At 38.1% G+C, this 26,313-nt stretch overlaps 1 protein-coding gene across 1 annotated transcript; it reads right to left on the bottom strand.

Annotated features, from left to right (window-relative positions):
• Positions 1-6,936: 6,936 nt before the first annotated feature.
• On the bottom strand, positions 6,937-25,906 carry stxbp1b (syntaxin binding protein 1b). The gene is made up of 19 exons (XM_076165159.1): positions 25,870-25,906; positions 19,267-19,316; positions 19,006-19,087; positions 18,667-18,743; positions 18,315-18,393; positions 17,834-17,937; positions 16,776-16,924; positions 15,856-15,940; positions 15,635-15,765; positions 15,452-15,559; positions 14,877-14,937; positions 14,452-14,517; positions 13,916-13,996; positions 12,117-12,255; positions 11,034-11,143; positions 9,490-9,594; positions 9,221-9,306; positions 8,168-8,322; positions 6,937-7,046 (listed from the first exon to the last, which is right to left on the bottom strand). Exons 1-19 carry the CDS (start codon positions 25,904-25,906, stop codon positions 6,937-6,939), a joined length of 1,815 nt encoding a protein of 604 aa, XP_076021274.1.
• Positions 25,907-26,313: the final 407 nt, after the last annotated feature.

The raw sequence follows: 26,313 nt of genomic DNA, 5'->3' as shown, positions 1-26,313 counted from the left end.
CTGGTAATGAGTGCATGGTTTTTAAGTAAGAAAATATCAAAATGTACCCCAAATTATTATCTTTACGTCTTGTCAAAGACGGTGACAGTAACTCACGCAGCAATGTCTTCCAACCATTATTTACTGTAATATCAGATTTTGTTCTTCAAGTTATGCACCACAGGTCAAAAATTTGAAGTTGGTATTAAAAAAATAAATAAAAAATGTGATTTTAAATAGTAAGAATAATGATCATGCTGCACCTGCATTAATGGGACAGTGGCTGATAGATCAATGTTATTTCTGTAGCTTTTTGCACTCACAATAATGCACATGTTCAAGTTCCACATCTTACCCCACCCGATTCATTGTTACCGTATCAGGCCGTACTGTTTGCTAAATATGTCGAAATGTTTTGGTTGTAGTTATGTATCTGCAGGATGTAGTGGTATACAAATTACTGCTGCTTAAGTACAGATGATAATAACATAAAAACCACAATTGATATTTTGTGACCTTAGTTTTATCACTGTGGCTAGCTGACTTCTTACATAGAGTGACTTTTCCAAATAATAAACCCATACATCTAATCTGAGTAATTCATTTTCAAATAGAACCTTATAATTCGGATGTCACAGTTTTTGTTAGCTGCTTTTCATCAGTAACATTACTTAAATGATGCTACCTGTGATATACAGTACAATGTTAATTTAAGTCTTGTTCAGAACAGTGGTTTTCAACCTGTAGTCAGGGAAAAGACTGTAATATCATTGTAATATCTGTAACCTTGTGAATTGTGAGATGAATATTATGTGAAATTGGAAAACAAATATGTCAACACTTGCAGCAGAGAGTCATACATGTGTGTCAGTTAGTTTTTAGCTGCTGTGAATGTGGACCAAAAAAGTTGTAAAGTTGAAGGGGGAAAACATGCTTTTCATTTAATCTATTAATTTGCTCATTGATTGAGGTTGAGCCGATATTTTAGTATCACTTTTTGTCCTATTTGTATAATACTCCAAAGTCATACAGTTAACCAAATAATCAAATTCAGATAATAGTTGTAAGATCATACAATGTGACATAATGTATTTTGTGCTGATTCTATTTATTGTGATTATATTATATTTTTGTAATCGAATGACATATGCCCGTTACTAATACTAATACTTAATCCTGGAGAGTCACAGGATGTACTACATTACTATTGCAATGCTAAAGTGACTGGACTAAGAGATGACTACAGTTATTCTAGTTTACACCAGATGTGGTATTATTAAATGCTGTGTAAAAATGCAAAGTGTTATGAAATGATAGATTCTGTACAAAACAACCTGCATATAGATTTATAGAGGTGTATATAAATGGTGAGAGGTTATACAATTTTGTTAAACAGGATTATGTAATCCCTTTGTGGCTGATGTAACTGCTAACTCTTGTGTATTTTTATCTTGCTAGAACGAGTCATTTATTCATTTATCCAGTGGTTCCCAAAGTGGGGGGCGCGCAGAGCTTCTGCAGGGGGTGGGGGGATCGGAAAAGAGGAGCGATATGACTGAAGTGCCGCCCCAGGTAAATGAATAAGGCGATACTTCTTCATCTCGCTGCAAGAGAATGACCGTCCAATGGACTGGATTTTATTTCTAAATCTCCCACTTCAATTTATTTAATATGGGCCAAAAAACACTTCAGCTCCTTCTTTTGGTTTGTCAGAGACATGTTTTTGATACAAACTTAAAAAAGTAACCACGATGTGTGATGAAATGAATATAAATATGTGCAGCTAGTAGATATACTGAGCTACCAGAGCTACTGTTAGACATATTAGACAGACAGCTAACTGCAGAAGTCAATCAATCTAATGAATCATTCTTGAATAATTTGGTTGTAATGTGGCAGTAATGGGCAGTTGCACAGCACATTCTGGAGTCCATGTGAAATTGTTGCTTATTGTTGCTTTTTTTTAGGTTTTTGTTGGGTATTTGAGCAGGAGGAAAGATAGATTTTTAGCTGACTTCTTTAGATTCCTGCTGCATAAATAAGACTTGTCAACACTGTTAAAATAATGATTCAGTAATGTTCTTCGGTCAAGTTCACTTGCTCTTGAGCAGTTGTTACACTTTACTATCTAGCCTGTTGAACTGCATCTCATTAAAATGTGGTTGCAATGTGGTGTCTGCATGATTCAAATGCTGCCCATACACAAGCATTCTGCTGTGTCTTAATTCCTGCAGAAAAGCTCCTTTACACTGAGCTGACTTTACCTTTTTTCAAACAGGAATGTGCTGAGCTCACCAAATGCATTGCATGCAATTTCTGTTTCTCTTGTTAAGGAATAAGAAACTGCATTGATGGTATTCTATTCAACCAGCACTAAGGACAGCGCTCTTGCTTAGCGGTTAGAACTGTTATGTTTCCATGTTCTCCTTAGGTTTGTGTGGGTTTTTGGTTTTCTCTTACCTCAGAAAACATGCAGGTCGGTTGAAGTAGAAAATGTATATTGTGTGATTGACTTCGTGAGTGCGTGTGAGCTCTCTGATCAAAAGGTTAACCTGCTCACTCGGGATGGTGAACACGCGGTATCCTCACACATGCATTTATAATGGAAAACAATTACTTCATTCTCTCTGTGGCACACACATTTATTATTTCTCTATTTTATCTGCAGAGGCACTATAGCCAATGAGGGCAGAGTAATCGCAGGTGACCTTTCCAGGATGCATGCTTCCTCTCACCCAATGATTTCTAGGTGTGAAGTGAATGCAGAGAATGGTAGAAAGACAACAGACTACAGAGAGAAAGACTTAAACGTGTTTGCTATTTTTAAAACTCAACATTGGTAATAAGATTTTAGTACAGTGATACAATGTAGTGAGGATGACAACTCGGACACAAGTAAAATAATGTCCCTGTTTGATGGATTTACTTACTTACTCTGTGAAAAACAAGACCCAAGTAATAAATATCATCTATGTTAGTATATTTTGTGTCCTTTAATTCTTTGTTCAATCAGATAAAATGGGCCATATGTTGTAGCATCTACACCACAATCTTATATTAATTTTCACCATTAACACCTAAGAATCAGATGTAAGGGAAAGAGAACGCCTATGGCAAATTCCTAACATTGGTTTCCAGTACCAATGTATTCAGAGGAAAGGAACAAAGAAACGGAAGAATGATGAAATTCCCTCTTCATGTATTCAATGGGGTACCTGTTCCTATGTTATGTAAGCTGACTTGTAGTCCACTGTGTGTTACCTCAGCAGAGGCGTACACGTTTCTGATGTTACATGGTTTCTCTGTAGAAAATACAGGGCCCCATAGCATTTAAATGACTCAGAAGAAAGTGCCTCTCTGCCTGTGGCTTTGAACGCACAACAGTGTTGCATAAATGGAGGTTGTACCAAATTGATAGGAGAGCACTTTTCGCAGAAGATTTCTAAAGGGAAATGGAATAGCTTGGCTGTAACTGTTTAATCCTCAGGCTAAATAGTCGCTACAACAGTAGAATATAGGTCTCAGATTGTGAAAAACAACACAACTGTACCGGCGCCCACTACAGAATGAAGCAACATCCTGGTTGACTGAAAGCTTGACAGCTCAAGGCCCAACTAATTTTAAAGGTTTTTTTTTATCAATACCTTATTTAAACATCAACACAGTTTTTTGTGCAAAACTACTATTTCTAGTTCTCTCAGTCATAATGGTCATCGTCTGTGTACCAAAGGCTCTATCTGGTGGCTGTATAAAGTATTACATCAGTCATTTTTCACTGGTGACAGATATATTTACTCCATTCAACCAAAGCAAATTTCATCAGAAAAATAAAAAACCTGCATTAGAGCATTTCCCTGAAGAAATGTCCATAAACATTCAGTACGTGTTCCTCATAGAGTCTATAAATCCAATTTGTCCTTATCTAAGAGGTGCAAATTTGAAATAAAACACACAGAGTTTAAGTTTAAGAAGCCACTTTATTAGTCACACACACTGCAGTATACTGCCAATATTGTTCATAGATGTACATACAAGCACATGATAATACTGAGATCTATCCTCACGCACTGTGGGTTAATAACAATCACTACATAACTGGTCAATGATGAATCCAACTTAACATTAAAACTAAATCATAGTCAAACACAGAAAACAAAATCTCTGGAGGACAAAATACAATGAAAAACACGCACAGGAGATAGGACATACAAATCCTTATCTTTAAAATGAGTATTGATAGGATAAATTTAAACCTAAATTGACCATCACTTAAAATGGCTTTAGATTGGCATGTCCAAGGTCAGACACAAAATTGTAAATCAAATTATTTCTAAAACAAGACAGAGTTGCATACATTGATATGAGCCTCAGTTTGCATAGAGTGTAAGTATCAGAAGGGGACAGATTACAATGTAAGTTTTGTTCCTCTATAATTCTAAAGCACTGCAGCAGTCATAAAATGAGCTTCATAGGATTTCAACAAAACCTTTAATCTAATCCCTATAATATCCTATACATTTAAAAAGACAAAAACAACGGGTGAAAGTCCTCCATTCAATGCAACACAATACAATTAACATTCAACACAAATCCAATCTCTGCTTCCAATAAAGTTTGATCAACTATTCAAAGAGACCTACACACTCAAAAGATTCAACACATGGTGACTTCAGTCACAATTTGGAATCTACAGTCACTGAAAAGTATATATCATTAACTCTAAATGGTTTATGACTGAAATACATTTTACTTGATGTGTGGTGCAGAGGGAAGGGAAGCACAGGACTGTGTGCACTGCACTGAACTGTATGTATCTGTTGTAGGAGTGATGAGAGGAAGTGGGAGCTTTTATGCTGCTCTACTCTGTTTTCTCCAAGTCAATGAGGGCTTTTAGAAGGCGAGGAGGGCTGATGATTTCAGTCGATCCTGAAAGATGGAAAAAAATGTATCGTAAGAACATGATAGTCATACTTAAAGGGACATCTCAAGGCTTTCTGGTGATGTCCTGTTGGATATCTGTGGTCAACGTAAATATTAAAATTATCCATGTGTCCCTTGCTCATCAGTTACTCCACCTTTCCATTGTAAAATTTTAGTATACAATCAATCACGTCTGTGGATAGCAAAATTTGTGAAAGTCAAAACCACTGCATGAAGCTCACAAATATATAAAGAGGCTTATACCATCAAATGAATCTGGCAACAGTCACATTGAGTTTGTATGTAATTTTCAATGAATTTAAGATGATGTCGTCAAAACCTCTTGGAACTTCTTCCAAGTAAAAAAATAGATAATAGTGTCAGCACTCATTTCTGATGTTTGCATCAAAATTATGATTTGTCGCACATCATTGCAACTCGAGTCCACTTGTACTCTACCTCAGGGTCTATTCAAGTTCAACAACAATAGTAGGGACAACACAACCTTCCTCCCTTCTCTCTATCTCTCTCTCTCCTCTTTCCCCTCTTTCTATATAAAAAAATTATCTCCAAAATACCCTACACCTGTATGCACAATGTCATGTACAATGTCTGCTTCAATAAAAACAAATTGCAAAATAAAGTTTGGCGTATGACTAATGATTTATGCTTCTTTGCATGTCAGATTGCCAACTTGTTCTGTACAATGCAAAGTGCACACATTGAGGCATTCTTTGCACTTCGTTTTTATGACTTAATATTCAGATCTGCTCACTGTTTAAAGCTCAGACCTGCAGTCTTAAAATAGGTTGTTGTGGGTGATGTGAAGCCTTGAAACTCTAAATATATCTTGTACCTGTCATACATATCTATGCTCAAAATGTGACACACTGTTAACTATTGGCATGTTGTTCAGCACCATGGAAAGTGCTCCAAATATAGTTAAGTCAAGCACTATGTTGTTATTTGATGTGTTATAAATGCAGACATCAGTGGTCCTGGCAGAGATTTTACCAAGGTCAGGGTCCAGGGTCAGTTACACATGGATAACAAGGATGCTAATGGAAAAAAGACAATGTACCAAAAAAGTGGTTGAAGTGTCTGGAGAATTCTGAAAGCACTTTTAGTTCATCCCTTTCATTCCCAACAGATGAACATGAATGATAAGCCATTAGACAATAGGGCTAAGTCATTAAACATCATGCCAAGTGTCAGGCTAAATCAGAATTGTGATAAGTGAAGATTAATCATAAAATTCCCCTTAGTGCAGTGGTGACTGGTGACTGGTGTGAGATCAAATCCAAACTTAACAAAATAAGCGCGCTGATATAGGACATGTATTGATCAGTAACAATAGAGAGCAGCATAAGACATCACCTACATGTCATGAACTCTACCATCAAAATGAAACAGGGCTGAATTTCTCAATAAATCACTTACCCTTGTCCTTACAGACAAGTCAAATATGCAGCTGTGAATTACCCAAGCTAGTCATCTTTCAGGAAATTCTCCAGGTATATAGATGAATTCATTTCAATGAATTGTATCTGTTTTTGTATTTTATATCTTGATATAGCTGTACACAATAGGAAGGAATAGGGGTGGAAAGGTAACTGCTACCATACCAGATACATCAAACAATAAACAACAGAAGAAGATGAGCTGGGGGAAACAAATCACAAGGTTGGTCCAGGAGGAAATGGAAAGAGTGTGAGGTACAACACAGGACCACAGGGCAGACAGGAGGCTACATTGTTTACACAAGACAAGCCACTGCAATATGAATCACAATCAAAGTCATTGTGCTTTGTGACCCCAGAAAGTAATGAGGTAATATTAATGTTTTTTTCTTTTCACATCAATGATTCACAGGGGTAAAGCTCAGCTAGTTTACAGCAGTTTTAAGTTTCACAACAAACTCTAAGAGGTGCGATTAATTTTTCGCTGGTGGCACAGTTGGGAGGAGAGGCTGATGTTGGGGGAATGTACACAAAATACAATCACACGATAGCCTTTATTTACTTCCAAATGTGTTTCTCATTCTGCAGGCGGCTCCTCAGTGCCTTCTGGTGCAGCGTTGGGGTCCAGGAAGTCTGGGTGCTGCAGTTCCTTGAGATACTTAGGTGGAGTAAGTATGTGTGTGGAACCTACAATGGACAAAAGCCTCGCCTGTTTACAAGATGTCCTATATAAAGAGATATGCAGTAGAGTAGTTTTGATCATATAACAATTATTCACAGCAGAATTACACACTGATCGAAAACATCTCCAAAACTAGGCTGTGCTCAACCGGCGCACCCCTTGAATGAAATGCAGCTGAATTTTGTAGTGCTTCTTTATCCTGATACTTCATAAAGTATAGGTTTTCTTGGAGAATGTGATTTATGTTACACATAAAGCAAACTCTGCTGAGTCAGCTGCAGAGGAATCATAAGTTTAAGATTTCCACTGGAGCTCAACTCAGCAATCAGCAAACATTCAGGGTGGTCTATGTAGCTTTTACTGCTTTATTACAGCATAATATTGATGTTGGGTGAGTCATGACAAATGGAATTATAATACTAAACCATAATAAATAATAAATAGTGATAGAGGAAGAAAGTGATATATATGTTAAATCAAAGAGGCATAAACTCAAACTGCAAAACATTGATTGAAGATTGTTACCTGCTGACAGCAACCTGAAAAGTCACTTACAGCTGCAGACATCCGATTAATGAGTAGTGCAACAGATCAAAAAAAAAGTAGCCAGAAATACCTGCAAATTGTACTTAAATGAGTGATTTTCCACCTCAGATTTGATGAAAAACTACAGAATATCAGTCAGTGTGGTTAGCCTCTGATAAGGTAGAATATGACTGACTGCCTTAAAACATTTTGCAGATTTAACCGAAACCTTCTACTGTTGTCTATAGGAAGCCCTCTGCAAAACCTTGAAGTAAGTATAACAAAGGTTTTAGTAGTAAGATATTATTATCCAGAGCTGCAGTGGCAAGTTTTAGTGTTCCAGAACTGCCTAATTCATCTTTCCACAAACCCTTTCTACCATTTAGAGCTTTGAATTATGTATATATATATATAATATATATATATATATATATATATATATATATATATATATATATATATATATATTATACTGGGAAAACATTAAATGTCAACAAATGGTCAATTTAAAAATATTGAACATTAGTCCAATCTATCAGATACTAACTTCTTCACTAAACAATAAACAATATTAATCACTCTTGATATACAGGGAACTCACCAATAAGGGCCTCCCACTTGCCATTGGTTTGAGTGACCTCATAGACACATCGCATCTCACTGTATGTCAAACCTCCAATAATGAAGACAATGATCCTGGGCCCAGTCTTCATCTCTGTAGGAGCCCTGTTCTTGTGCCAGTTCCCATAGCGAGCACTGCAAGGTGACAGAGATTGAAAGACTCTTGTTTTATTCAAAATGTATGTGGTGATCTAAGTATAAAACACTACGGTATATCTTTTTACTTTTCTTTCCCGTAAAGTTGTATCTATACTATAAAAAAAACAACCTATATTATTTAACGCAGTAAACAGGCCGTAGGGGTACAGAGGATGCAACACCCCCTGGTTGGATGATTGTCCCTGTAACACTGTAGCACACAACATATCTGTGTCTATATGTGAAGCTGCAAACATTACAAAACTATGCTCATATTTGCACGTCAGCTGCTCCATCTTTCCATGTGTCAGCTAAAAAGTTAACACAATTGTGCCACTTCTTGCTCTCCTGCATGTTCATAGTGAAACTTTGGACAGTCTGGACACACCAACCCAGAGATAAAAGAACAAATGCTAAATTCTGGCCGAAATGTTCCAAATCGTTGCTGATTGGGCTTTGGCTAAATGTGTTATTTTTTCTGGTTTACAGCTCAAGATAGATTTGGATCAGTGCTATTATCCTTCATCTATTTTCCTTCAGCTTCATTCTGCAAGGATATATTGCAATTCATTTTGGATCCAATATTTACATTAGCCTTTCATTAGGTTTTTGTGGTAGTTGATGACAAATTTAACAGACACATATATTATAGAGAACTCTGGTATAATTTATACATATGTGCTTGAAATTGGCCCCTGTGTCACATAGTTTTCTGTGGTCAGTAATCAACCGACTAGTATATTTTATCAAGCCTCTTCATGCACATGTAGTCCTGCTTCAACTACAACCAACATCCCCACACCTTATTTTTCCAAAATACCCCTCTAGTTTGAGCCAACTATATAGCTGTTTATTATGCTTTAGGTACATTTGCACAATATGAGTGATTACATACCTGGAGGGTGCACTGGATTTGGCTGAAGCTTGTCGCTGGGAAATGTAAGGGTACAGCTTTGAATCAAGTTTGTCTTCAATTGCATCCTGTGGAAACAAATGATGGCTGTTAGATTAGAAAGGGATTTGTATGCATTAGAAAATATACTGCAACAAATGTCTTCTAACAAAGCATTTGATGTTATTTTTGTCTCTGAATGTTACTTTTCATTTAACAAGTGAAAAATGTCAACAATGTTGTGCGGGTGTATAGCAGTAGATGAGAAGTACTTCAATGAGATCCTTGATGACTGGGGTCCATCTGGAAAGCTGGTAGGTCTGCTCACTGATTCGCTCTTTGCGGTCAGGCTTTTTGGTTTTCTTGATGGTGGTGCCCTGTGGAGAGCAAACGCTGAGTACTCATTGTTTCACTATTCACAAACCAAACTTCTAAGCCGGGTTGTTTTTAACAATTCTCTGCTCAGTAGTTTGGAATAATTTTTCTTAAATGAGAGCAGCAGACGACAGACATGACCTGATTTTCTAGCACTGTAATTACTCAGATTAATAGGTGAGATATACAGTGGAGAGATATTCTGTCCATGCAAGTGTTATGTGATGTATTGTAAAGTTTAAAACATCTAGCACAACATCTATGTTCTCGAAACAGGTTGCTGATTTTTATGCAACAGATCATTTTCTGCAATCCCTTCATTCCTGTTCCTCCAATGGTTCTGTTTGTGTGTCTGCATTGAAATAAAACCTGGAAAATGAATTTCAGGTCCATTCAAAAAGCATAGAGGAGAAAGAAGAGAGGTGACATCTGGTGTTACTAAGAATAAGACTGGTGGCAACATAAATAAGGCCACAAATGTAACACATGAACACAGGATAATAATGCTGGTCCTGGCGCCACCTAGTGCTTGTGCAGGTTTTCAGATGATTTTCCTGTTGATTAATGAACTCAACCAATTGTTTGTTCACACAATGTGCCAAAATACAGCAAGAATCTACTTTGATTGTGCATTTAAGGTGGTGTAGGTTCATAATAAAGGAAGAGACCCAGATCCCAGAGACTGCCTTCTGCCAGGGCTGGATGTGAGTCAGAGTGCTTATTATAACTCATGGCCACACGTTATTTAGCAGCTCAAGATGTCACCTCACCTGTCTCTCTCCTGAGAAAACAATGCAGGCAAACGTGATCCTTTTCCTAAAAGTTAATTCAGGAAAGTTCTTCAAATATAAATTGTCAGCATTTGAAAAGAAACACTGGGAAATTAATTGTGAAGGATCATGAAGTCAAGCAGATTTGATGCACATGGTGTACTAACTGTTCAATACTTATGCTTCTTTCACTGCTAGACAGAATTGGGTAAAATTTAAGATAAACTTAGATTTATTAACAGGAAAGACACAGGCAAATATTCTTATCGTTCCTGTCATTCCATATTTCAAATGTATTTCCTATTTATCACATACCCTTGGTTATTTTTTCGGTCATCTGGTGAGAAATAATGGGGATTTTTCAACATTTCATTACAGCACCAAGAACTGGATTTTCAAACATTTCAAAACATTGGAATGTAACTTAATTAGTGCTTCAAAGCTGAATAATTGATTTTGTTTTTATACAGTAATAGCACAGTGTTACACGCTGCACACAGAGGAAATTACTTCATTTGTATAAAGTATAAGAGCGGAAAAATTCCTGATACTTGAATTGTATATGCTACTGTATTATTATTTATTACACAAAGTTTGAAAAACTGGAGTAGCCAGTTTATGGTTACAGCTACTCATGAGACATTGAGCCTGTCTTGCTCAGGGTAGCTTACCTCTGAGATAATGGGCATACCCATATGAGCCATGTTGGAAATGATGTCACTGTCCTCAGGTGGTATGTTTGCATGCTGAAGGAGTTTACACAAATTCTCCTCAGTCACACCTAACACACACATGTAGACACACAGGAACATTCTGCTTATATTTCCAGTTAAGACATGCAAAACACATCAAAGGGCACACTCAGCACAGTACACACATACATGTGATGCCATGTTTGCAGCCATGAAGACAATGGGGACTAGCGTAAGATCATTTCTGTGTCATCTGAGGTTACTAAACAAACAAGTTCTGCATAATGAAATAGAGTGTTTACTTTACTGATTATAAAATGTAGAATTTCAGAGTAGCCTGCAGTTATGCAGTAATGGCACAGTAAGTTAGAAAGCTCCATGCAACACAAGTGTTCTTTTAATTGGCCAACAAGGTGATTGTTGGCCACAACCTTTGAGAACATGTTTGTGAGGGTGCATTTATGTTTACATGTTCAAGTTTCAACTTTCTTTAATGTCATATGCTCAACAATTACAGCAGCAGCTGTTGGCAACAAAATTATTAAGTCTCAGGCTCCATCCAACAGTGTAACAGGTCTAATAATGAGCAATCATTTCTACAATAAAAATACAATATAATAGTAAAATACGAAATTTAAAATGCATTTTTTAGTATTATATTGTTGGGAAACTCAGTGAAGTGACTCGGTCTTAGCTACACTAAGTACATGTCACACATATAAGATATGAGCATGTAAACAAAACGCACAGATTGGATGGACATCTAAACACATTGGAAATTCCAAGCCATTTGGACTTGAACTTTGAACTTGGGTTTCTCATAATAGAAACAATGTAAAGATATTGGATGTGTGCCTCTTACTGTACGGACTACTGAGAAGCTAAAATATAAGGGTAAGCTAAGGATCAGAGGTTAAGATAACAGTGTCTAAACAGAAACCGTTTATCTCCATGTAGTCTAATTGTAATTGCATAATTTGTATTCTGACTGTGCTACTGTATATTGTAATGTGCTTTCCAATGATGTAATGTAACAGTGTGAGATGTAAAAAACTATCTTACCGTTCTTAAGGAAGATGTAGAGCAGGATGATACGGATCTTGTCAGAAACAGAGACATTGCTGTCCAGTAGAACAGGTACAATGAGCCTCATGGGATCCTTGATCTTCTCTCCCTCTGCATCTGTGCCCATGGCAAGATCCTTAGAGACAACAACCACAACAACAACAGGAAAGGCCAGACAGACTAATGGTGAGTTACATTTTAACAACACACAGAATATGATGCAACTAGCTAGAATGTGAATAGTAGCAAGTTAGATCCCTGTAATCTGTTAGATCCCTGTGATTCCATGACATTATTTAGGTTATTTATTCTTTTAATGCTGATTGTTTTAAATTTATACACATACAGAACATGCTAGAACAAAGTCTGCCATACAGCCACACAAACACAGTTACTCCTCTGATTCATACCTCTAAATATATCTGTGAAACTGCAAATCATGAGCTCTGACACAGTGTTGAAACATGACACTCCTGCCATCAAATGCCGATTTTTAGGCCCCATTCCCACTTTGCACCGACATGTATCTGCATACATTACGCCGACAATGAAAAGCACATATTAATGAAAGATGTAAAGATACAGGTGTGGTCTGGCTCATATTGTGGTCAGATCTCTGACATAGCCAGTAGCAATAACAGCTAGTATCCACGAGCCAGGTGTGAATGCAAATTGGGACACATTATGTCCACAATTTGCAAACATTATCCTGTCTTACACGTTTAAATCTTATTAGAATAGAGGGATTCAAACAAATCCATCAGTGAACTAGTTACACACGCACACACAAGTTCAGACTATGATTTCTTCCAGCAATGTGACAGTGTTCTGTACAGTCTGTGCTGTTGTTCCAGTTGCCGATTCAGGTTATCACAGTTGTTTTGAAAGAGGATCTGCATCTTCAGGTACCTTTGAACAGATCTGTCAGCGTTTCAGAAATGAATTGTATCAGCACACAGTGAGCTTTATTATAGACATAAGACAAGTCCAAGGTTGTATGCTTGCTCAATTCTTCCAACAATCAGACCAATGACCTAGTTTAGAACTTAGAACTACCTGATAACGAATTCCCAATTCACTTAGGAAATTTGTAGTGGCTGTAGTTTCACTCAACATCACTCATAGCTGGCTCAGCTTCTCTTTCCATCATACAGTGAGATTCATAGCTTATTCAGCATTCTACCACAACACAAGGGGAAATAAATCATTTTAGGAGGTTGGCTGAGCTCCTTTAAGTGTGTTCTTCTCTGTGATCCTACACCAGGGGTGAGGAACCTCCGGCCTCAGCTGTTTGGTCTGGTCCGCGAGACAATTTCGGCTTTTTCGATGATGGCATATAAATAATTACACTGTGGTCATAATCCCACCGTCAGACCGGCAGATCGCAGCGCAAATTTTGAAGTGCACTGTTGCAGCGCAGATTTCGAAGCGCTTAAGTGTTAGTATGGCCCCTGAAGTCTAATGGGCAAACTCAAATTGCCCATTAGACAATGATGGGCCTGTGATGGGAAAAAGGTTCCCCACCCCTATACTACACCAATCAAATAATTCATCAACATCTTATAAAATTTAGTGCATGTACTATATACAAATGTCTTCTTTAAGGCAAACTCCATCCTTGTTCTGCTCGGGGTGGCTGTCTCCTTTCCTGAGTTTTTGAATCCAAAAGTATAAGCATAAAGATTTTGTATCAAGATTCCATTTATAATCTCACCTTGTAAAATGAAAAAACTAAAGGTGATTTCAGAGCAAAACTCATCACTTTTGTAGGTGAGAAAGGCTTCTTGCTGCTTTACCTGTTCAACACGACAGAGTTTGTCCACAGTGCCCTGGTAGCGGTTCATACAGTCCTCAGCCAGGTGGAGGTGGGTTGAATACTGAGATCAGAGAAACAGACACAGTCAGTGATAACTTTATTAGCCCTACCTGTACTTATGGCCAAGAGGTCAAATCTGAGCTCTTTTGCTGATCTACTCATCTCTCTCACGAAATGAGAGAGACAGAAAGCAATGTTCTGTCCTGTATAGCTCTGTGAAGATGCACAAAAGGCCCCCATACCAGAAGCAGAAAAGATAAAATCCGAAATAGAAAAGGTTCTCCTTGGGGGCCTTAGAAAAAGAGTTGCATCACTGTGTGTTGAGATCTTTTTACACAGAAAGTTCATCTTCTTATTGGGGTCTCTGCCCTGACAAAAGATCTACTCTTGTTACTCGAATCATCAAAATTGCAGCCCTCCTTTGCAACCCAAATGAACACATCAGCCAACAGTAGAGATACCATGATGTGCTAAACATTAAGGATTAAAGATGTACAGTAAAACTTCACCTCCTACCTTGCCGAGCTCTTTCTGATATTGTGGCATCTTCTTTAGCATCTGTGCCAGTTCCTTCATGGTGGTCTGAAACACAAATTAAAGAGAAGCACCGCTTATCAGATGTGATGAATAGCTCTGGTTGGCATCATTGAGTGTGCTTTTTTGGAGCAAAATTTTTGGTAAGGCAAATCCACTTATTTGACAGTTATTTTTCAAGTAACTAGTTATTTTACTCTTAACAAACAGTATATTTTAATTGACATATTGAGAACATCTCATGATTCCTTAAGTCCTATAGATGCTCTCATCAAAATATAAAGTAGATTAGAGTAAAGCACAGCACTTCTGTCTGATATTGTGGTTTTCCTTTCACCACTGAGTGAAGGGCATATGGGTAACGTAATACAACCTGCAGCATGAAACCAGAGCTCTATGCCATCTACCTTTTCTCCAGTGTTCATCTTTTTGCTGGCAGAGAATTCTTTTAAAGAGCGAGTCACAGCCCTGTTGAAACAAATGTGTCAGCATCATAAGCAGAGAGAGAAAATGGCGTAATAATGAGACAAATGAAAGAAAAATAGAAATCCATAAATGGAAAGCACGGGCAAGAGCATATAAGATACTCAGTAAGACATAATATGATTCTGTCATTCGCTGAATATATATCAATTATTGTGTAATTGGTTCACGAGAGGAAGTCGGCAAGTCAGCATTTACATGCTTGAGTATATTGAAATAATCTCGGCCAGTTTGTTTACTGAGAATGCGAATGTCAATTTAAGCAGATTTCAATATCATTATGGAGTTTATCCAACATCAGCTTGTATAATACTTGATATTTTATTTTTAAGTGCAAGTAAACATACTAAGTGTGAGGTCACAGGGGGAACGATTAAGCCACATCAATGTTAACCATCTATTATATTGTATTGTAATTCTGGTTCAAGTTACAATTTGGGTTAAGGTAGATACAGAGGGTTTGAATATGTGTGTGAGTTCAACAGTTCAGTCCACTCACGTTGATACTTCAGCGATGTGTTTGTGTCTGAGGCTCAGCCACAGGTCGTCATCCTCATCCAACAACACCTCCTTTGTCCTCACTTCGCCCATCCCACTGGTCTCAAAACTGCCCACAAAGGAGAGTGCTCTCAGAGACGTTGAAAGTCCTACATGTTAAGTTCGTTTTTGTGTGCCTGTCTACCTGTAAACATCATTCTCTACACCCAACAGGTCGTAGGCCATGGCCTGCAGTGTGAGCTCATGGAGGAGAGGTGAAACAGGATCAAACCCACGATCCAGGATCAGAAGCTGTGAACGAGACTTGTCTGGACCCTGGAAGCATTTGCAACAGAAATTTAACACTGTAAATACGAGTTGTTTTCACAAATCCACTAAAATCCCCATTACAAATATTCCACTTACTTCTCCCAAGGTTGGGTCATCAGCTTTGTAGCCATCCATCTTCTCCTGAAGCATTTGGGCCATAACTGCACAGTCTTTGTACTCCCTGATAGAGACATACACAATAACACGTCAGCTTTTCAACCCTCACAGTTTGCCGGTCATGGCCATTTCTGATGTGAATAGTTTCTCAGAAAGCAAAGTGAGCAAGCAAATGACTCAGAGTGAACACAGGCTGAAGCTTGTAAGAAACAATTTTGATTCAATTTTTGAGTTGTTGAAAAGTTGTGTGTGTAAAAGGACTAGTCAAGGTTGACAGCCAGTGATATACAGCATTTACAGCCAATCAAAAATATTTAACATTGTAAAATCAATTTGACGTGGAGCCCCATTTACACTGTGCAATAAAACATGATCCCTGTATCTGTATGAGCTTCATTCATTATTTTTTTAAATAATTAAAAATATGTTTACATGAGTTGTTGCTGTCCAATTTCCACACGCACCCACTTTATTAACTGTGTCTAAGCTGCATTGTCTGCATTTACATCTGTTTGGTTGTGACCGAGATCAAACCAGAATGCAATGTTTGTGGTCTGACAGGCCAGATTACATTCCAAATGCAATGCATTCTGGTCTAGCCTAGTGAGACCAGATGGCTGGTAAACCTTATCTCACACCACTGATATTGCAAGAACACTGACTAATAACTAATAACTATCAGCCTATTTAGAGTTAGTTTGATTTAATAAAGTCAAATTGCACATTTCCATCAATTGGGCAATGCAACATAGTGAATGACATCTTTCAGGGTGTTGATGATGACACAACATATTAAACAGAAAGGACTACGCTGTGTTCTGCCCACACTAACTAAAGGAAACAAACAAGGAAATCAGTCAGAATTAAACTCTTAACAGTGGTTGAGCTGCTTGTCTCACCCTCTATATCGTATTCCAGGATACTCTTTCAGTGTGGCACACAGGGTGGCGAGCTGCTCTGCACATCGCTCCAACATATTATTCTTCACATCAGCCTTGAGAGGGCTGTAGAAGTCTTGAAAGGCATCCACTTTATCCAGGGAGAAGACCTTAACACAAGGAAGGCCATAAAAACACATTACAATTTACAATTGACATACACACACTATATGCAGTTGTCAATCAGATGTCGGTTATGACTTGGCAATCGTGTGTATTGTCTCTCTGATATGATATTAATTATTTGATTGAGAACCTGAATTGATCAGTGCACTCACTGTTTCTTTCTATATGATATCTTGGGTCTGGAATTCACTGGATATCTTTAGTTTCCCGTAATATTTTAAAACCTGTCACAAGAAATATCCGATTCTAGGTGGAAGAATACTTTCTATAGTGAAAATTAAAGAAAACAAAAACTGAAAATTGGACACCTTCCAAACAAAAATGGCTATTGGCAACGTTATCAGAAAACTCATTGCCACAAAGCCAATGTTAACTGAGCCCTAATACACGCACACACTCGTCACAACACACTGTATATATGGAGCCATCTGTTGCTGACTCCGTCAGATAACAATCCCTGCGCTTTCTCTTGAAACACATCCAATCTGCATTCCCATTGGCTGCAGAGCATGAGCATCAGTGCCATCAGCCACTGAGATGAGGGATTAGAGGAAGGCAGGGAGGACGTGATGGTGCAGCATGCCCCACCCCCTCAGGATTAAAATCACAGGACAACAGAGGATTGAAGACTAAAGCTGATCTGGAACACTCCAATACAAAACACAGTCCACTTCTCCTCTTTATCACCGTTCCTCCCTCCAGCTTCATTTTTTCAAAGTAAAGATGTGTGTCAGATCATCCAAACTCATATAAAAGCTATATTATTGAAATCACTTAAGTGTATAGGGCAGGTTTTGCAACATGCTTTTCACACTGTGAAAGGAACAATGATAGTGTTTAATTGAGTGTGGTATTGGCCAATTGCTCTCTTATCCCAGTCCATAATCCCTTACCTGAGATTCGTAGGGCAAGAAGGCGATGTGGATCTCAGTCAATGCCTTCATGGCTTTGGAGGCTCGGGAATTGGTCAACAGGCCAAAGAGTGAGTCTGGGATTGCTGTGGACACAAACACAATTATAACAGGCTGGGATACTATGATCAATTGCTAAGTGACCATTTTGTAGGATTTTATGCTGATCTTGAAAAGTATTTACGAAGGAACAACAACAACACGTTTCCCTTGTAAAAGTCTGAAAAAAGTATTTTATTCATTTAGTCAATACCAATTCAGTGTTAGTCAGTAAACAACAACTCTGATGCTTCTGTAGACACTGTTGGGGTATATCTCCAAACAGGATTCATGCAAGCATGTACACTTTGGCTGCCTGTTAGGAAAAATTGTGGTTACTGCATAAGTTAAGAACCTGCAGACTACTTTTGCATCTGCAAATGTCCTGTTGTGTGTTTTGTTAGTGTGGAATGGAGTTACTCACTGTCTGTGAAGAAGACGTGAGCTGCTCGGTACCTTGGAGACTGCGGGTCTCTGAAGTCATCTATCAGACCCTCCACAGACTGGAACAGAACACAGAAAAATATTATACCTCATGAGTGGATGAGAAAGGGAACAACAGCTTGGGCTGGATAACGAGACATCCATATGGCCAAAATAATGTTGGCTCCATCCCATGTATAGTCTGACAAATTACGAAAAAGTGACATTCTTCAGTTGTTGGAGAAAAATGTAACTAGAGCTGCACCCCAAAATAGCAAACAGCATGTGATAATGGGAGATGAGAGACTGGATGTTCTGTACCACAGCAACAAGAGGAGCCCTGTATCAGTTACCTCATCTGAGGGTGTTATCAGATAAATGGCCTCCATGGTGGGCAGAGGCTCACGTCGCTTGGTTATGTCTTCTACAACTGTAGGAAACATTAAAACACAATCATAATCAATAACTAGCCATGCTGACAACAATGTGTTCTCCACGTAATACAGTTATAGAATAAAAATGTCTTTGACTGAGAAAACTAAATTCAACTTCAAAACTTGGTTATATTAATACTTACCAGAAGATACATCTAATCCTGTCTTCTATTGAGCCGATAAACATGAAATTTATGCACCTGATAAATGTAAATAGATACATTTTGCAAGGGGTGAAGGTTACTAGACGGTACTTACTGGTGATTCCTTCAGACATGATGTCTGTCATCTTGCAGCAGGAGGAAATCATCCTCATGCTCAGCTTGTCCACCACCAGCACCTACAGGAGCAAAGGGGAACACATATCTGACTTTAGCTTGAAATTGTTTGTTTTATTAAAAATTTGAATCAGGACAAAAGAAAGCAATAAGCCGTATTCAGATCAGTGGGGATACAACATATACACATACAACACCAACCACACCGGTTGTGTAGGGCTGTAAAATAAAGGGGACTTACCTTCCATTTTCCCTTTTCTCTTGCCTTCTTTATCACATTATTCATTATTTCTGTCAAAAAGGATACATAACATTTAATTTCAGACAAAACACAAAACATTTTCACAAATACACATACAACAAACAATAAACAGATAATATAAATTCATTTCAAAAAGAATCATTGATCACTACGGAATGATTTCTATAACACTATGTATTTTTTTTTCCTCGACTGGATTGCCAAATAATGAGCTTTGACTGTGCAGGACCTTTGCTTATCTTTATTGAAAGGAAAACAAATCACCATTGTAGTTCAGTCACAACAACAAAACTGAAATACTATAGCATCAAAAGTGTATGCGCTTTGTTCCAGTTTCTAATTGGCTATAGATAACTTGGATTTGATTGCGTAGTTTGTGTGTATGCAAAGTTACTGTCACCATGCTTAATCTTACAGTAATTGCACTGTGAACATAAGCTGAGTCAATGATTATTTTATTGAGGAAAGCATTTGACATGACAATGAGCATACAGTACAAAACATTTTGCAGATTGTTGAGCTGATTATGATTCACGACTTGAGACTTGAGTTTGGGTATATAAGTGAACAAACTTCATATGATTTGTGTTAAATATTTAAGAATCGATTAATCACAGAATCAATGAATGTTCTCTCGAGAACCTTTTCTAGCCTGTCCCTCATTCTATTGGGCTGAGCAGTGTGATCCTGCTGCTCAGACACTCTGGGTGCTGCCGAATTTCAGTGCTACTTCAGTCCAGGGAAAAGCAAAAAAGATTTGTTTGTAGTCTGTGTGTAGTTCCGCAGCTACACCTTTGAGTGTTTCCAAACATACTGCTTGATCTACTGTGCGTCTCCAGTAGCAGATAGAGATGGTAGACTATCTGACCACACACACATACTGGACATCCCACACACACAATGCAGCCATATATGACATAAGCACACAATCACACAGACTGTGTAAGTGCTTTTCCACCAGGGAAAGTTGAACATCGCACTTATAGCTGCACTCCCAGGAGGAGGGGGGCAGAGAAAGACAAACGATAGAGAAAGTGCAATGCTGCCAAAAACAGACAAACGAAGGAAATATATGTAAATATTGGATTTTTGTGGCAAGGTGATAAAAAAAGGAATTCCCAAACATGTATTGGGAACATACTTGGCCACTTACTGGTTATGGCATCTAGTCTTTTATTTCCCTGTTGAGCATGGCAGATATGTACAAATGCATGTATGTGTGGACTGAGCCTATTTTGAATTTAGGAAACAGATGTTACAGACTGAAAGCAGCAGAGCACATGAATGTGTATATCAGGAGCTGCATGACAAATGTGCTAAATGAAAGAGTATGAATAAAGACCTCAAGAAAACACTTCCATCCATTATGTTTTTTGGATGGAAATATTGGGACAACAGCCAACAGGTATCTTTGTCAGGATGAATGTTGATGATGTCATGATGATCATTTAGCCAAAACAGGGCATGAGACTCAGCTGCCTTTCTGTCCATCCGTGTCTCATTTAGATAGACTTTAGTATTAAAAATAGTATTATCTTGCCCTATACAAGCTCTCCTGTGCTGTTGGAAGTTACCAGCATTTCTGAACATTTGGTAACTTGGTTTTTGGTGCTTCCTTGTTTTTCCAACTCAGCCTTAGCCTAGTGATTTTCCTACCTTCTTGGGAGAGGTGACAACAAACACTTGTTTTTTTTCACATTCAAAAATAATAATAAGATTAATACTAGAACACTGTTATTAATAATAGAACACTTTTTATTCATTTGGGTTGGGAGGTTACATGACTGAATTATGTGATTGGGCCGAAAGTGTCAATCCAAATCTTTGCAAAGGCCAGTTATCAGTCTGAGAAACATGAGCAGCAAAATACATTTCCAATCAAAGCATTGAGTACAATGCTCTTCCAAAACTCACATTGCCTAGAAATGCTTTGTGAGGCTGTTTGTGTGCAGGTAAGAACTGCTTTAACAGCAAATTCAATTAACTTTCTCAGAATTCAATACTAAGGAGACAGACAGTGGGGGGGGGGGGGGGGGGGGATTCCTTTTTTAGACAAAATGATCAGCTTCATTTGGGGTGCAAAGCCTCCAAGGATACGCAAATCACTGCTACAAGGATGTAAGTCAGTGGAGGTCTCGCCTTTCCAAACTTCCTATCCTATTACTTGGCAATTCATACCGATTAATTGCTCTACTGGAATCTACTGTATCGTCACTTTAACTCGCAAACGCATCTCCCCTAGGTCCAGTTCGCAAAAACCACCTGTTTCCTCCCTCATTCTTGGACTCTTTCTTCTCAGTATGGCATCATAAAGGCATAAGACGTCTCCTTGATCTGAACTCAGACGGTAGTTTGAACAGGTTCTCTAGCTTGTCAACACAACACAGATTACCTGCAACTACTTATTTAAGTACCTCCAAATCAGAAACTTTGCCTTTACCTGCTTACGTTCTGCACACCCCAAAGAGGGACTGTCTCTGAGATCTACCGCCGCATCATACACTATGCTACACAATACACTATGAACATGACCTAACATGGCATGACATAATATGGACATTTATCTTCAGGGTTTCAGTTCTCTTCTCTCTCTCTACCTCTGCCTCTCTCCCCTCCTATATGTTAGTGTTTCGGCCGATATTATTAGTCTCTTCGAGGGTCTTCTTCTTTGGGTGGGTGTCAAGCAAGGCACGGGACTACTTCTCCTTCTTTTCTCTTTATTAACTCAGCATTAACAGTGCTCCATCACATACATCCACTCTCACCTTTGCGCCACTCTCCTCTCTCGTCCTTTGCCTAAATCATTCCCCCATCCTTAGCACTCTACATGTAACGTTCCCTATGGACAGATAACTAGTTCCTATTAAATGTATTACAAACTACAATAAATATTGTAGAATAGAATAGAATTTAGAATATCAAATGAAATACCACCATCAAAGATGTACAACTCAATAAATGAAAAAAAAACTCACATTAATAAGTAGTAAAAGGAAATAAATAAAAACAAATAAATAATCTTTATATGACAATGTGCTACACACATGTGCTACACACAAGGACCCAACTGACAGAGCTGGGACAATGTGTCGACCTCGTCTCTCGCCGCCTGCCCTCTGATCCATTCTGCCTGTCCCGGACGCCGCCTCCAGCCTGCTCCTCCGGATACCTCTGTCATTATTAATAAATCCTGTTGATACTGTTAATCTGTGCTTGGGTCCTCTGTTCCCTCAAATCCTGACAACCTCTACGTATATTAAAAACAATCTCCAAACTGTCCCATACCTGTATGCTCATTGTCATGTCAAATGCTTTCTTGAATTAAAACATTTAACACAAAATGTGAAAAGTGTCTGATGCAAAAGTAAGAATTTGGAAATTTTAAAGATATTGAGGAAGTGCATATTCTCTGATAAGAGGTCTTTACGGAGTTGGCAGAGAAGATCAAACGGATGTTCACATAAAGGAGAATGTTAGGTTAACTTGACACTGAAGAGTGATTTTAAAATAAAATAAAATAAAATGTTCTGGTGTTCTGTCACTTCTATGAAAGGGAAAAACCCAGAGCATTGTCCATCTTTCCTTCCCTGAGAGTTTAATTGTCCAGTCAGAGGGACTGGACATGAACGATGGGAGTAAGAGGCCCATCGCAATCACCAGCTCTAATCTCTTCCCAATCCTCTTATACCACAGCCACCCAACCACCTCCACTATTTCTGTGCTGTTTCTGTGTCAGCGGACGTGGCATCACAGAGAAGCGTCACACACACTGAGCCTCCTAAATATGTCAACATGTCCCGTTTCCACAGCAGGCAGGGTGACATTTCTCTCTAAGCGGTGCTCATCATCAGGTATCATTACCACCACTTAAAATGAAATGTTTGTGCATGACACTTATCACAGGAAATCCCCAATACCAGGAGTCCCCTATTCTGACGGAAGCATGACAAACAAGAACAAATATCTCTGGATCCAAATTTCAACGATAATCCATGCAATTTCTATATACTGCACATCTGATGCTGGATTCATGTGATGATTGTAGAAGAAACACACCAGTCATTATTGCAGAAACCACAGCAGATGACTGCGGACGCAATACCAGATCATTTCAACATATATTTTATATATGTTCTGTAAAGCCAGGAATGCTATGGCTCTCACAGGCAACAAAGACAGGTATGCATTTTGTAAGAGCACAATTTCTAGGAGAACAGTACTCGTCACGATAATAAGTAATCCTTTTGGATGCAGCTGTACCAACGTAAGGAGACACTCAAAATCCATCTTGGTAAATGTTGGGGGCCCAACCACATTATTTTCCAAGATCCAAAAACAGTGCTAGCAGTGCAGCAGTCCTGATACTTTCGAAGACTCAATGTTGATGCATTTTTAGAGTAGAGGTTAAAATTATTGTTAGGGTTAGCTAGATTCATGCAAACAGAGAAAGAAGTACAACATACACACACCACACCACCAAACTTATTGCACCACAATCCACTGGATAATGTATCTTCATCTTCTGGAATGGCTGAATCCACACCTTATTCTCTGCCTTTGTGAAAGTAGAGATGCACAAATTATGCACAAAAGGATGCACAAGAGGTTGCAGCCAACATACTTCCACTCTGTGTCTCTGTCTTTCTTTCTGTCTGTCTGTCTGTCTGTCTGTCTGTCTGTCTGTCTTTCTTTCTTTCTTTCTTTCTTTCTTTCTTTCTTTCTTTCTTTCTTTCATCAATGCAACTGGTCGTCATACCTAAACAAAATAGGTAATTTGTCATATACACTTCTAGACGGTCCATATGAACCTTGTCTAAATCTGCATTAGCCCACCTCAGTTATCAAACTCAACATTTTGTGGACCTGCTATCCATACTAACCCTAATCAACCTCAACCCACATACACATAACACATTAATATGTTTCAACAACCAACTGATGCTGCTTTATTTCAGGTGCAGACAGCTTCCCCTGTGTATCAGTCCTCATTCCAGCTAGCACTACCTGTGGCGGTACAAAGGCACTTTGTGTTGACTGGATTTGTTTTGTGGGTGTTTTAATGTATTTTTTATCATTTGCATATTTCTGAAGTTGCATTTCTCGTTCAGTAGCTGCTGTTGGCTCATGTAGTCTGTTTGCATCTGCTCACTAGTGTATACAGGCCTCTGCAGTCCAGGCTCTATCAGCATGCCTACATTTCTCGGGAGTTGTCAAAGGTAGTCAGAATCTGCTGAATTCCCTTTAAGTTGATAAGTACTTAATCAGAGCTGAAGCAACCTTTACTGTCTCACAAATTACATCAAAAATGCAATTCGCTGAAAAAAATTTTCAGCGAATTGATCATTTTTATGCTTTTTCATATCTACCAAATGATGCTGTGATTCTTTCACTTATTAGAGATGTGCACACAGACATGTAACATGTCAAGAGAGTAGGCAACAGAATCATCCACCAAGCACAACCACAGACTCCAAAAGAAAGATGGAGAATATATTTTCACTATAAAGTTATCTGCTATGACATCAGTACATTAAATTATATGAAAGCATTTATTCTAAGATTCTGCTCAATAAATACTATTATTAAATCCATCTAACTTGGTGCTATGGTCAATTATTTAGCAAAATAACCCTGAAGTCATTAGACCTGCTGTTAGCTGCTGTTGTGTTTCAAGTTCAGCAAACAACCATTTCTTGCTTATCCTCAGCAGGAAAGTTGGAATGCATCATTTTCTGCCACATTATGCAATATAAATTCACCCAAAGCAACATATTAAGAGAATAATGTGTCGTTATGCATTATCCCACTACACTGTACTGTTCTTTTTTCTGTGGCTAGTTTGAGTGTTTGTATGAATACAAAACAGCAAACAGTGTAAGAAATATTCACTGTGTATCAAGACTGACTTGGGAATCGCTACAAACTAAGTTTTTAAATGAACAATATGTAAATCACTGCACTGCAATATATCATACACGCAATACACATTAGGTAAAATCAATTTAGGTAAAGAATAAATACATTTGCCACAGCTACCACCTTTTACTGTAGTCATTTGCAAATTTTGTTACCATACACTGCAGCATAAATATCCATCAGAACAAGTTATTAAGAATGGCATGATCTGTCTATTGAGTGAGCATGCAGAATATAAAAGAAACAGTAAACGTTTTGGAATGGTTGTAATTTGTTGTGAGTTGTATCTTTATTCCAGCACCCTGAGAATCCTATGAGAATGATATGAATTGAAGGACTTAATCCGCAGAGAGACAGATTAGTGGAGGATTTACGAGGAACTGTTGAGGGTCATAAAACGACGGAAAAGTCATTCGATTCGGTATTTTTTGCGCCTGTGGGTCTTTTTCGCAGCGACCTCCCCAAAAAAGACAACCAGTTACATTGTTACAAAGTATGATTAAAAACGATCGCAACAGTCATGGAGCAATTTTAGAACATGACGAACTAAAATTTCAAAATGTAATGTTTGTCCCTCCGTGTAACTATTCGCCTTGCTTTGGAGTTCTCAATAATCATAGCTGAATGAAAATTAAGGCAACATTTGTATATAAATAAATTACTTACTTTCTCCAACAATGGATTTTAGTCCAAGTGGTGCCATGATGAATCCTGCGATGCGTCTTCACTTCACCCGCTGTAAACCTCAATTGGTCTCAACCCAGGACTATGACTGCAGTTAAGCCCGCAAATATAAACAACTACTCGTTTCCGGCTAAATTGAATTCAGGATTAAAGCCTGAAGTGGGTGAACGTGTGATGCCCCATTGAAAAATATAGTAACTGTACAGTTTCACAAATACTGGTAGAATAAACCCCGAAATAATTTATCGGCTTGATACTAACATCAACTAGATCTGCTATATGAAATATGGACAGTGGTTTCGGTAGATATAAAATTCTAATCACAGAAATAAATGTCAAAATGTATTTGCCAGATGCTGTATTTGCAATGTTGAGTTTGCAGTGTGAGGTTATAGACATATTGTAACATACTAATATACATACATA

Source organism: Genypterus blacodes, unplaced genomic scaffold, assembly GCF_046128005.1.
Source record: "Genypterus blacodes isolate CSIRO-AG114 ecotype Tasmania unplaced genomic scaffold, CSIRO-AGI_Gbla_v1 ptg000141l_1, whole genome shotgun sequence".
Taxonomy (NCBI): Eukaryota; Metazoa; Chordata; class Actinopteri; order Ophidiiformes; family Ophidiidae; genus Genypterus; species Genypterus blacodes.
The sequence above is the reverse complement of the archived record's forward strand: the minus strand, read 5'-3'. Positions and strand labels throughout refer to the sequence as shown.